General features: G+C 34.7%; 2 protein-coding genes across 3 annotated transcripts; one reads left to right on the top strand and one right to left on the bottom strand.

The window, feature by feature from the left end:
• Positions 1–825: 825 nt before the first annotated feature.
• Positions 826–2195, top strand: LOC131169450 (uncharacterized). The gene is made up of 2 exons (XM_058128678.1): positions 826–858; positions 1356–2195. The coding sequence occupies exons 1-2, from the start codon at positions 826–828 to the stop codon at positions 2193–2195; spliced, it is 873 nt and encodes a 290-aa protein (XP_057984661.1).
• Positions 2196–2551: 356 nt separating this feature from the next.
• LOC110634492 (methylmalonate-semialdehyde dehydrogenase [acylating], mitochondrial) lies at positions 2552–12447 on the bottom strand. 2 transcript variants are annotated; one of them, XM_058128498.1, is made up of 20 exons: positions 12010–12447; positions 11178–11735; positions 10704–10798; positions 10532–10606; positions 10282–10443; positions 10122–10200; positions 9851–10005; positions 9463–9526; positions 8450–8529; positions 7763–7828; positions 7355–7405; positions 7032–7183; positions 6154–6244; positions 5705–5785; positions 5467–5544; positions 5302–5337; positions 5161–5204; positions 4686–4764; positions 4101–4191; positions 2552–3955 (listed from the first exon to the last, which is right to left on the bottom strand). In XM_058128498.1, exons 2-20 carry the CDS (start codon positions 11692–11694, stop codon positions 2796–2798), a joined length of 3156 nt encoding a protein of 1051 aa, XP_057984481.1. In that variant the 5' UTR covers positions 11695–11735; positions 12010–12447; the 3' UTR covers positions 2552–2795. The 2 variants fall into 2 exon arrangements, with proteins under 2 accessions (XP_057984481.1, XP_057984480.1); XM_058128497.1 differs by having other exon boundaries at positions 11178–12447.
• Between the last annotated feature and the right edge of the window lie 1908 nt (positions 12448–14355).

Here is a 14355-nt window from a genome sequence, read left to right as displayed (position 1 = left end):
TTTAATAATCAAATTATATAAAAAATATTTTTAATAAAAAATAAAATATTAAAATTTAAATTAAAAGAAATAATTTCTACTAATGCACAAGTATTTAGCTAGTTAATTAATTAAGGAGATTATATTCTTTATACAAAAACTGCACCAATGGTGATATCAATATTTACAGAATGATTATGATGAATTAAAGGCAATAGAAAGATTTTAGGCTATAAATGTGGGATCATTTTTTAGATGAATATAGGAGAATTATGTATTCTATAAATATGGGAAATTTATTTATTCTATAAATAGATTTGAAAATAAAAGTGGTCTTTTATTATTTATTTTTTAAAAAAAGTGCAAAAGGTATATTATTTTAAGTAATATACAAGTTATTAAATTAATTATGGGCTACTAATAGACGTAGTGGAAAAACTCACTGCTCTCTCAAAGGAAGAATTAGGTTCGATCATTGGAGAAAACATTGTTGAAAGAGGCAGATACAAATTCAAAGAGATTAATTTTTTTGTGGACCATAAAATGGATATAGAAAGATACTTAGTAAATCCAAAAATGGTAAGCCTAATAAATAGGTTTGCATATGGAGATGTTGTTTTATTTATTTATTGTTATGAAAAAAAGGTGGGAAAGTTATATTATTTTAGGAAATTAACAAAATCATTGAAGGATTGTTTAAAACGATTAATTTGGAAGGTTTTACTTCTTGCCAATTCTTGATTTTTATTACTGATTAGTGTTCCTTTCTCTGTAACTTATTAGAAAGCCTGCCTGATCTCACTAGTATTCTTGCCTGTAATTTTATTTTTCTTGCTTGAGAGAAAAATGGAGGAGTTGGGTTTCTGGAGCTATCAAGAGGTGAGTTATTTTCCTATTTTTTAAATCATCGAGATTAAAAAATTTTAATCATTGAGACTTTAATCTTTTTTTTTTTCATCCATTCAATAAATTTTTTTGGATATCCTCTAATTCACTTCATATGTTCATATGGTTAGCCTTTGATTGTATTTAGCTTTGTGTTCCCGAACAAAGGATGAGTTTATTTCATGCATGTTTTGCGGCCATTCAAGTTTTTTTTTTTTTTTCTTGAATTGAAATCAGATCAGTTCAAATTAAAATAAAATTTATATTGAAATTGAATAAAACCGAATCAATCAAAATTGATACTAAATTAAATTCAAATCAATTGGGATTCTAGGCCAAATTAATTTCCAAAGAATCATCAAGAATCTGTTCTGTATAAATGTTCTGAGAGTGTGTGAAGTGCGTTGATGAAAGGCTTATTGAACTTGGCTGAAATTTAGAGAGTTATATCATATAGTTCTCAAACTAATGCATCTGTTTTGAATTGGCAGAATATTGATGAGCTGAGACAGAAGCTTTTGTTCACAACCATTGAGCTAGAGTCACTAAAAGTTCAAGCAACTGAAGAGATGAGAAAGCATGAGGAAGTTGTGAAGCATTTAATTGATCTCCTGAAAATGGCATACAAAGAAAGAGATGAGGCTAAAGATCAGTTGCAGAAGCTTCTTAACAAGCTAATGCCTTTTAATTCTGATGAATTACATATCATTGTTCCTCAAGCACAACCCGACAGCCCCCTCGTTATACCCATGAAGGCAAACTCAAGCGTAACTGAATCTAACAGTGGCTCTTCCCCTGTCACTTCTCCAGATTTCTCAAGCATAAACATGGCTGATTCGACTCACATAAATTTTGTGAATAAGGCCTATGTTCAAGAATATACTGGCTCTTTATCAACAGGATTGGTTACTCCATCAGTTTCCAAGATTGATCCGGCTGATGCTGCAATTGATATTCTTATTAATGGAAAAGTCCTGCCTCAGAAAGGAAAACTGTTACAAGCTGTTACAGATGCAGGTCCTCTACTTCAAACACTAGTTGTTGGAGGGTCACTTCCCCGGTGGAGAAATCCTCCTCCACTGCAACAATTCAAGATTCCACCTTTTTCTATTGAAGATTGTGAAACAGCAAATACTATTAATCAGAAACAAGCTGCAAATGCAAATTCTGGTGCTCAGAAACCACAGAGTTTATCGTCTTACCTTGCTATGTCTAGTGGTTATTCTCGAATTTGCTTAGGTTCTATGCTAAATTTTACTAGTGGTGCTTCTGGTTCAGGTTTAGGCAGTTGTTGGCCATTAAATTCCGGCAAGCGGCAGAAGCTTCTCTGATATTATTATGAGACTGGATCCCTTTTTTCTTTTTTTCTTTTTTTTTGTAAAAATCAAATTTTCAGTGGTGTGATTGGTGCAAATGAGATATTTTGGGGTTTTTATGGCACAGCTAGACGGTTTATTTGCCTGCTTCTAGATGAGAAAAGTTAAATTTCTTGCTACTTGGTTAATTAGATTTGGTTTTCTTTTCTCATTTCACTTGGTTTAAATTGCCACCATTTTTTTAACTGTTGTAAACATAAGGGAAATTCTTCTACTTCCTTCTTCCCAGTCGAGTACAGGTTCAGTAGAAAAAACTCCCAACCGGAGCAGCTAAGTGGATGCCTTCGAGATTGCAAGACCTAGGAGACAAAGGGCGAGAACAACACCAAGTAGCCTATTATTAGAATCCAGACTCCGGAAACTCCAGATAAAGTGCACTGCCTTCAATCCTACAAAGTTATCTTGAGCTTACCACTTCTATTCTACAATAATTTCTTTGAAAAACACAAGCAACTTATTTCGCTATTTAAAGGTTAAAAAAATCTTTATTGGTTACTTTGCTATCACTGTCTACATTGTCCCTAAACTGGAAAATATATAACACTGGTTAGCATCCTATATTCTCTGAGATGTTGGCAAAGCCATGGAAGCTCCCTGGCTGGGAAAATCATCAATTGAGATCATTGAGTTTTCAGCATACAACCTTTGGGACGTTAGGGGCATATATAGCCTCTCTGATGTTGGTGGTGCTCCATTATTTCTCTGAACAATTGTAGGCATAGGCATATACATAGTCTCTGATGGCGGTGGTATAGCATCAGCCTGTTGGGAAGCTGGAACCATGTCGGTCCTTTGTGATGGTCTGGTAACATACATCCTCTCAGAAGTTGGATGTGAAGTAATATCATGCCTTTGAGATGTTGAACCCATATGGTCATTCCTGTGAGCTGTAGCAGGTATGTATCGTTTCTCAGAAGTTGGAAACATGGTATCAGTTCTTGGAAATGTTTGACCTATACTGTCGTTCAAGTGAGAAGTTGCTATAAAGTCAAATAACCTCTCAGAAACTGGATGTACAGAAGCATCAGTCCTATGTGAGGCTGGAGTTATGCTGTCACTCCTATTTGATATTGGAACCATATTGTCATTCTCATGAGATGTTGACACATATACACAATCAGAAGTTAAAGCCATTGCAGGATCAGTCCTCTTGGATGATGGACCGACATTGCCATTCCTCTGAGAAGTAGGCATGTAAATCCTCTGAGCAGTTGAAGATATGCTTTCAGTCCTCTGAGATGTTAGGGGTAGATTTTCATTCCACTTGGACGTTTGAGGTGTATAAATGCTTTCAGATGTCTGTGGTATGGTTAGTGACATTTCTTGGCTTAATGAATTCCCATCTGTTGCAGGATGTATAGCGAGTGATCTCTCTCGGTCCGATAAATCCTGCTCAACTGTTGGAGATAGAACCAGAGACGCCTCCTGGCCTGGTAAATCCTCATCAACTATTTGTGGCATAGATGATGCTCCCGAGTTTGGTAAATCCCCTGGCAGTAGTTCTCCATGCTTTGGGGAATCTCTCTCTGATGCTATTGACATATTTGGGGACACTCTCTCATTAGGTAAACCTCTCTCAGGTGCAGAAGAAATTCCTTGGTTTGCTTCCACATCAAATGATGTAAGAATGGATAATGACACTCCTAGGCTAGGTAAGCCCCCCCATTGCTGTGCCACTGTTTTAATCTGGGTATAAAATTGCACACTTGTCTTTCCTGCCATCAATAGAAGAAAAGGAGGAAAAAACGATTATAACCGCACTTCATAAAAGGGTTCAACCAACCATGCCAAATGTAACCAGAGATCGAGAGAAAAATGTAACCAGAGATCAAGAGAGGGTAAGGTTTCAAGTAATTATACCACAAAAATTGAGATCGCCAGTAAAAGATGCCTTTGGTTCATTAGATGAGGAAAATGGCACTGGAACTGGAACAGGAACATTGATTCCAACCTGTCATACCCATTCCATGTCGGAAATTGATATGCAGTTCAAACTTACAGACTCAAGAAAGACTACCATGAGCACATCCTGTTTAGCTGTTCACAATCTCTATCTATAATGAATCCCACACAGCAGGATAGGAAGGCACATTCCCATTCCTTCGATTGACTGATCAAAAGTACTCTCAAACAGTGTAAATTTCTAGACAAAATCTAAGCACAATAACTGAAACATCACAATCACACACAGAGTTCATAATATTCATTTCCCCACACCCCATCCCACCACCCCCACCTCCCAACCTTTCTTCTCCCACCAAGAAGGCCTTTTCTACCTTGAATGGTAAGAACTGATATGGCTTAAAACTTATAATGTTTAGCCCACATATTTCCCACCTACTTAACTACAAGTTTGGTAAGATCTTCTGGATAATGAAAAAACAAGACAAAATACCAAAAAAAGGCTGGTCCCTGTATGGCAGAAGGAGAAAAAGGTTGGCTTACCATCCCAGCGTCAATATCATTCTGGAACTTTCTTGCAGCAACACCAGATGATGTAAATATTGATGCTCCATTACCATACCTGCCAAAGCAAGGTTAGAAGAATTCAAAAAAGATGGGAATTTCAGGAATTACTAAGGCACTATGCATTATGCATTTTAACAAATTATCGTATAAAATAGACCAAATCAACACTTTTGCTCTTCCCAAATTTTAAACCCTATACATTTCCAGAAGTCAATTCTTTGCAGGATTTTGATAGCAGAAAAAAGCTAATCTTAGTCACAATTTATAAATCTCTTTGCGAAATAGGTAAGATATGGGACAATTTTAATCTAATTCTACCAAGAAGGAAGAAAAAAAATATCTAGAAGTCATGATAAGACCTAAAATTATCATGTGTTATAATTTAAGATAATAAAAAAGTTATAAACATGCTCACTTAGCTGCATGAGAATTAAGAAAGTGAAACAAATACCTGTTTTTATTTACAATGGTTATAGCCTCTTCTAGACTGTCAGCCTGTGGATTATCAAACAACAGATATTTTTTACCAGTCTCCAACTACTGTGCATTGCAGTCACATGAAAGTAAGAGAAATATACTAATAAAAGAGTACCTGCATACAAAGAAGAACTGGGCCAAAAATTTCTTCCTGCTCAACACAAACATTGCCGTCAAGAATAAGGCAAGGTCTTTGGTTCAACTCCTCAACTGAGAATCATAAATTATCATGTCCACTCATTCTGAAGCATAACATGGTTAAAAGAATGAAAAAAGATACCTTGTAGCAATCCATGTTGACCGTCACATCACATAAGATAATAGGACCAACAAAACTTCCTTTCTCATATCCTGGAACCTACATAATGAAATTAGTATAAGCTTTCATGCACAAAATGATTGAAGTAACTCCTTAGTAATAGAATAAAAGGTCACTAAACGTTCTTGGCGTCTTGTGTATGTTGTTTCTATACCAGGCAGTTACTTATATCCTCTCAAGAAAGAAATGGAACAAATACCACAATGTTTCTCCCATCAAGAAGAAGCCTAGCACCATTGTCAACCCCACTCTGAACTAATCTGCATATGCGATCCTTTACCTGTGAATTTAGCATCACAGAATGCCCCATAAGACAACTTCAAAATAAGTAATTGAATTAATCAAGCAAGAAAGAGAAACATTGAGAACAAAATGGCATTCTAACTGCCAATACATACACAACTGAATTACTTTCCTTTTTTGATTAAAAAAAAAAAAAGAGGAAACTTCATTAGCAGAAAAGAAAGGAGTTCCCAACATGTAACATAAAGTATCATCCTATCCTATCCAAGAATTAAGCTCGTCATCAATGAAGAGTAAATAAGAAATGTCATAAAAGAATTTGCACATTATACAAGTCAGCACTCAATGCCACTCCCTTTCTGTTGAGCAAGTAAACTAGAAAAATTCAAATATTTGTGTGTTCACCTCTTTGCTAATCACTGGACCAATGTCTGCAGTAGGATCAGTGCCTGCATTCACTTTAAGTGCTTTTGCACGCTCCACAAGTTCGTCTTCCCTAGAAACATTAATAAAATACCCAAGTTGATGCTATAAGTTATGCATGGTTAAAAGCAATGAAAGACCAGCATTTTCTCAGATTCAAATTGCAAAGCAAATGGACCAGACCTGGCCAACAACACCATCTAAAGTTATATGGGCATAATCAAGCCAAAGTTTTTGATGCTGTTTCATGCAGACAACAGGAACACGCATCGGCTCAATATTGAGAGATGCTAGGGCAAGGATAGCTTGAGGAAGAAAGCAATGCTTGTCCCTGCTGTCCAGGCAAAACAGCCTCAAATCTCAGTGCCAATGCTTGAGTGTTCATAATCATATCTAAGAGATGTTTACAACCGGTGCACACAGCTTCTTAGTAAACGACTCAAGCATAATTTAGCAGCTTAAGAAAGAGATGAGATTCTTGAACAATCTTTTAATGGAGAAAGAACAGTATCTTGTATATGAAAAAGCAGAAGAAAGCCAGAGAATGAAAAACCACATTTAAAGTCTCTGTTTCTTTATGTTATTCACTTTCATATTTTTAGCCCTCAATTTCTCGACAAAAATCACTTTTTTTTTGCACGCATCTCTTATCAACAGATTCCATTTCTTACTCAATCTGTGATACACAAATTGAAGATACAAATCTCCACAAAAGTTTCGGAGCAGAATTATAGAAACCCAATTGAAATCATATTTTTTCCTGAAGGAGACCATTAATTTCAATTCCAATCCTTATAATATAGTTGACTAAGCACAGGGAAGAATCCCCAACAAGTCTTCAAGTAAACAAGTCACAGTACCATGCTACTGATCCTCCAACAAAAATAGCTGTGCTCAGAGCCATACACCGTTGTCCTGCAGCACCAAAACCAGCAGCGACCAAAGCATTCAAAGTATCATCCATGCTTGCGTCCGGCATGATAATTGCATGATTTTTTCCTCCTATATTGGACTAAGGAGTCAACACAACAATGAGTTATACAGCCTAATTTAAGTGGACCTAGGATTCGCAACCTAGTCTACAAATTACAAAAAGCCACGTGTGTATGTGCCTGTGCGTGTGCATGCGAGAGAGAGAGAGAGAGAGAGAGATACTTATATTTAATGAAATAAGTGTGTTAACCTGAACACGTTTGCCTCTAGCAGCTGCCCTAGCATGTATGTGCATGCCAGCCTTGAAACAGGTAAACAAACCACAAAAAAAAAAAAAAAAAAAGCATGTGAGCATCAAATAGTCTGTTCTTGATGGCTTTAATATCACTGAAGATCAGAATAAGTCAACAGTACAGATTTAATAGCAGCACTAAAAGAGACTAATGGAATTATGGAAAGTCTTCTTCTTATTTTACAAGGAAAATTCCATTAGAATAAAGGATAAAAGCAAATAGTTAATATAATATTTACAACAACCAAAGAACATTAACCCTCCAATAAGATTGCAAGCATGTGTGAACACTTCAAATTTAAATCATGACATGATAAGTTGCAGAAACATAATTGTAAGCAGGAAGCACAGGAATTAGAAACTTACAATGTCTGAACCAATGAATGATATAGCTTTTATATCATCGTCATCACATATGTAATTAACAATATCCTGCACATATTTATTCCAAGTTATAAGAATTTTAATGAAATGTCCAATATACTCACAGAACCCAAATGACCAGAACCCTGTCCATTTCAGTCTTTCTCAAATTTGTCTCTACTAAGTACTAATTTAAATGCACACCAAGTCATTCCAATAGGAAAGGCATTCTATAAAGCATCGTGCATAATTCCTAGTCACACTAGTGGGCAACACCAGGTAACAAACTTAAACAGAACAAGACAATTTTCTCTAACCAGAGTGAGACCATCTTCTCCAAAATTCTATGGCCTTAATTCAATCCATCAATAGCCTATATTCCAAAGTTTGGCTACAACGCCAACAACCAAGTCAATTCCAAAACAGGAAATCTTTAATACCAATGAAAATTCCTTTTAAGAAAACTATAAAGTCCAGTCAGACTCCTTTCTCTCTTTGTAAGGGGCAGGGCAGCATTAGTTGGGCAACACTCCATCAATGGAGCAAAAAAGCAAGGAAATGCTGCTAACCTAAGAAAGGGCCCCTGGTATATCAAACCTCAAAATTACATGCAAAATTCCATTAATACTCTACAAAAATTCATTCTGTAAATGATAAAAAATAAAAGGCCTCCTAAGAAGCAAGGCTTACATTGGTGCCATGAACAATATTTAAGACACCATCAGGCAAACCAGCCTCCATAGCCAGTGCTGCAAGTATCATTGAGGCCCCTGAAAGCATGGAGTCAGAGATATTACCAATCATATTTATTTCCAAGAGATATTCAACATAGGAACATTGGTTGCAAGATAAAATGCATCTAATAATAGTTATTAAAAAAAAAAACCTATACGGTAACATATGTAGATCTGAATGTCTTCCCAAACAAGGTGGAGAGATTCTTCTCTTTCATGAACTTTAAGGTGGGGATAGGTTGACATAAAAAAGGTATGATGATGATCCTTCAAAAAAACCCCGAGTCCTGGGCTCTTTTTATTGGCTATGGATGGAAAAGCCTTCAAGAATTCTTGTCCTACCTTCACAGATGATTTTATGGCATAGGCCAACGCTTTTGTGAGGGGTGCTCAACATTGGGAGCTAGACTAATTCTCAAATTTTTAAACTGTTGTAGAGCGTGAGGCGGTGAGTAAATTAGAACAAAGATTTAAGGCTCAAATAAGTTGAGCCATTCATGAGCTATTCTGTGCTTGACTGGATCCTCCTTGCTGGGAGCAAATATGTATGTATAAAAAAAAAAAACAAAAGAGTTAATCATGTAGCTTGAAAGTTATTTGGCTCCTCTTATTTATATGGTCTTCCCAAGTTAACAAAGTCAAAAGGCAAATATCTTATATAATAGAAGTTTCTCATAACGAATCAGAAAATATACCTTTTCACAATTTGGAAAAGTTATCTAGTGCAAATTTTGTCAGTCTTACTCTAAACCAAAGATTTACCAACAGAGAAAATCCTTGAGCAATAAACAATAGCCAAAATAGGAACAAAATTCGAAGTTATAGAGTTTGGATGCAAAATAAATTCATTTATTTTAAATGAATGAATTGAATTCATCCAATAAAGGTTCCTATTTCCAGCAATCTTCAATGTCTCGCAAAAGCATCATAAAAGGAAAAAATAAAATAAAATAAACATCATAGAATCACCTGGATTTTTCTCACATGGCTTAAGAACAAATGTATTTCCACATGTAACAGCAATGGGGAACATCTGCAAAAATAAAGAAAAATTAAAGAGCACAAATCTTTTTTTTTTCTTTGTTTTATCCTAGATTATGCTAAAGGAACTATCATAACACACATTTAAACTATAAAAGATAACTGAAAATCTACAACCAAAATTACAAAAGTGGGCAATGACTAATCAAGTTAGCTTAATTATCAGTTATTACAGGTGAGGGAAGTCTCGAGGAACCATGGAAGGGTTTAAAATGTAAGAGTCATCTTTCACTACATGTAACTTAGAAAGGGTAAAAAGAAAAGAGACGGAGAGAAATGATCACCAAAGAAAGAAACTACAAAGTATAGCACATACCCACAAGGGAATCATAGCTGGAAAGTTAAAAGGGCATATCCCAGCACAAACACCAAGTGGTTCTCTAATGCAGTACGTATCAATTCCATTGCATGCATTAGGAACAAACTCCCCCATTTGCAAAGTTGCCATTCCACAGGCATGCTCAACTACCTCTATATGAATAAATAAGCATTGAGGTCAATGTCAATAACTAGGCAACATACTGTAATCGATATTCTCAAAATATAGGGAAAAAGAAAGGCAATGGGAAACCTTTATAAATACTGACCTAAACCACAAAGTACATCACCCTGGGCACCTTTGAGTGTCTTACCCTGTTCTAAGGTAATATTCATTGCAAGCTTATCCTGGAAATAATTTTTGGACACATTAAAAAAATATATTTACAGAAAAACAAAGTATTAAGAACACAATGCTGGTAAACCAACCATATCCCTGTGAATAAGCTCCTGGAGTTTGAACATGATGCGTTGACGAGTGGCAATTGGGGTGCTCTTCCATGAAGGAAAAGCTTTCTTTGCTGCAATAACTGCATCCTTGAACTCTTCATAGGTGGTTAACGGAACTTCAGAAACAACCTCTTGTGTTGCCTAATTAAAAGATGAAATAATTAACACCATTAATTTAGAATACCCCTACCAAGAGAAGGAAAAAAAAGGGTGGTAGATATTATCTTACAGGATTTATCACATCAATTATAGTAGACCCTTGTGACTCGACAAATTTTCCTCCAATAAAATTAGGAACTTTCAGCTGCAATCAATTTGCAGAAAAAGGTTTTAGGTCAAATCCATTCAATCACTGATTGACAGACAGAACAAACTAACAATTCAAATATGTCAAACCCTACAGGCTGGTTGTTTTGCTTTAGCGACCCTTCAGAGGAAGTAGTCCTTGTGTTTACAGGAACAGACCTGTTAGGTCTCCATGACTTCAAACTTTTCTCTGCAAAAGGGAGTAATAGACAAAAAGAAGAAAAATAAAATCCCCATCATGAACAAAATTGAAGAGGAATAGATAATGCTTCATTTCAAAAGCTTTCTGGTATATCAGAAAATTTTTGCCACAACTATGAAACATTTCACATGAATTCTCTGTATTTAACATGCATATGAAAACCTAAAATAAAGAGGTTAGGTTAGATTGTTATTATCACACCAAAGAAGCCTCAATTTTAGTACAAATCACATTGCTTAGTTCTTTCTTTTATTTCTTTTAACTTTTTTATTTTGTTGGGGGTAGGGGAGGTGCCATAATGAAGTACCCTTTTCCTTAACTGCCGGAGGACTAATTCCATATGAAAAACCTTTGATGAGAATCTGACCTGATAAATTTCCTAGACGAATCTTAGCTTTGAGGTTGTACAAATGTCTAGGTGTTGACTGCAACTCAGGATTGCTTTGCTTAAGTGCTTTCAGGACTTGTCGCGGTTTTACACCAGCATCAGTCATCATTTTAATTTGCCTAACCTCCTCTTCAGAAAATCGACGACTATAAGGATGCTCTGACATGTCTTTTAAAGGTTCATGGTTGTGGTCTCCATTTTTAATAGTAAGTACCCACACATCATCTTCCTTCTTACCAATTGCTTCAAATGGACAATTTATAAGCCGTGAACATGCTTTTCTTTTACGCTGGCTTTCTTCAATCTTGCGCCTATTACGATAAACACCTCCTCTATCACAACCAAGGATAACTCTCCGGTCCTTCCTAGACTTTTTAATGGTTACCACATATCCTTGACTAGCCCCAAAGTCACGAACATATTTTATGAGCTCTTCACGATCTTGAAAAGTTCCAGATTCTGGAGGAAACATTTTATACTGACCCATATACTCCATTCGACTTTGAGTTTCCTTTTCAGATTGCAGAAAGAAATAACCTAACAAGCCAATTATTTTCCAATTTAATGAATTCGATGGATAGCTAAGACACAAAGAATAAAGCAATAGTTCTTTTTCAATCACATATAAAAGGGCCAAACTATACTACTCCATTACCATCCCTCTTCCCCTTTTACATTTTTTTTTCTTTAGAGCCCTCCAACTTTTCTTAGAGCTGTATCGAACTACGTAGGAAACTTTGGTCAATCCAATCACATTTCAATGCTCAAAATGAACACCAATTGAAATACACAATTAAAGATAAGAACTGACCACTTGAAATCAACGCCTCTACAAGTCTAACATTGAAACCAACCACTGAATTCTCATCTCACCACATTAAAATCCCAAAAGAATCCGATGCCCCGAAATGAATCCAATCTTTCATTTATCGGTTTCGTTCTATGCACTTACCGAATTAGAGATGGAACAGGAGAAATTTAGGTTTCGGAGAGAACAAAGCTTTTTCTTTGAAGCAGTAAGAGAGGGAGATGAAGGTTGACGAGAGTCTCTATACTGCAAGCACAGTATCCGAAGTTGAAAGAGATCTGCAAATCGGAAAAATTAGTGGCAGCAGAGCCGCTGAGGGCGGAGGAGCGACGGCAGTTGGCAAATTTAGGGTTTTGATGGAATTGTTTTACGTTTGAGCGTGAGAGAGGAAATTGTGAGTTGGAAGTTGCAGTGATAATTTTGATCTTGACACTTTTAAGCTCGTTCAGCAATATAATTTTTATTTTTGGTTAATTTTCTTTTTAAATCTGCTGTTGTGATTGAGAATTTTTTTTTTAGTTTGAGATATTTAAAAATTTAATTATTTATAAATAATTAAATATATAAAAACATTTTTTTTAAATAATAGAAATAATATTTGTGATTTTATTTATTTCAAAAAAAATATTTGTATATTTTTAATCAATATTTGTGTATTTTATTAATTAATACTTTTTGTCATTTTTATACCACCCATTTAAAAAAAATTTTAATTATAATATTTATATTAAAACCTAAACTACATCATTAATAATTATTTAATTTATAAATAATAATTAGTAATAATTTTATTGTTTACAAAATCTTAATATTAATAAGGTTGTGAAAGATTAGTTTTTAAAAAAATTAAAAATAATAAATTTTATTTCAATGATATTTAAATTATTTTTAAAATTATAAAATTTAAAATTAAAGCATCAATAAAAAAGCATCAATAGAGCATCAATCAGAGTTAATTATATTTTAAAAATTCTAATAAAAATTTTAAAATTGGGGATTTGTCAAACAAAATAAAGGAATTTTAAGTTATGGCAATTTTGATAAATTATTTTGAAGATTTTTTTTTTAACATACTAAATTGCATTAAAAGTACATAGGGTGAAGATGTTTAAATTGGGTCTTAACTCCTGCAAGGAAAGAAAGCCCACAGTGAAATATGGCAATTGGCTCAATAAGAACAATCAGCCCAGTCGAACCCACCGAAACCCAAACCAACTAAGCAAACCCAACTCCAAATCTAGAGCCCTGGTTGAAAAGAGCCATTAACAGAGAATCGCACTAACCATTATTTAGGGTTGCCATCTTCACAAACGCTAAGCAGACCGAAGCAAAACAGCACGAGTCAACAACGTAAGTAGCATAATAACGTTGCCCATCCACTTATAGAATTTCAATGGGACAGCATGAGCCTCCCAATTTCTGCAACAAGGACATGAAAAACTCTAGCACACTATGCTGACAAGAAGGCCTTTCTAACCGTGGTATGGAAGTGGATTCCGAAGATGCAAAATGGTAAGAGCGAATGAACTCTCTCAACATGAATAGCAACCCAATAGAGACAAAGAAGATGACAAGACCCATCACAAGACCCATCAAAAAGGAAACAATGCTTCCTCCATGAGACCATATGTCATTGCCTCTTCATCGAGCACTAGCACAACAATTTAGACACTCTTAAGTATTCAAAACATGCCCTCACGCTAAAGATCAGACTTGTATGCAGAGATGAAAACCAAACACCAGCGGTAAAAAAGACCCATTTATAGTCTAAGCCAGTTGGGGAAGGGCTTTCTGCTTCACCAAGCTAGATAACTAAAAGCCTTCTCCTATCTAGGGGGAGCAGATTTCTGTTTAAATTAAAAAATTAAATCGAACTGAGTCAATTTGATTCAATCGATTTGATTTTAAAATTCAATCTGTTTGGTTTGATTTATAAATTTTGATAATTTCGATTAATTAGTTCGATTATATTATTTTCATAAAAAATAAAAAAAAAAAGCGAGCCGAACCGAAATTACTAATATATATATATATATATATATATATATATACTAAGGAAATCCTAAGATTTTTGAATTTTGATTTTTAAGTTTTTTTATATTTTTGTTATTGAGATTTAATGTTGAAAATATAAAATTTTACAAAATTCGATTTGATCAGTTTAAAATCAAATCAAACTGATATTTATCAATTTAGTTCGATTTTCTCTTAATAGTTGATTTGATTCAATTTTTAAAATTTTTTATTTTTATTTTTAATTTTATCAATTCAATTCAATTCGAAACCAAATTGACCGTTTGCATACCCCCACAGTAAACAATCAGAGCTAAAACGAACACGAGATGAGCA

This window comes from Hevea brasiliensis, chromosome 10 (assembly GCF_030052815.1).
Source record: "Hevea brasiliensis isolate MT/VB/25A 57/8 chromosome 10, ASM3005281v1, whole genome shotgun sequence".
Lineage (NCBI taxonomy): Eukaryota > Viridiplantae > Streptophyta > Magnoliopsida > Malpighiales > Euphorbiaceae > Hevea > Hevea brasiliensis.
The sequence above is the reverse complement of the archived record's forward strand: the minus strand, read 5'-3'. Positions and strand labels throughout refer to the sequence as shown.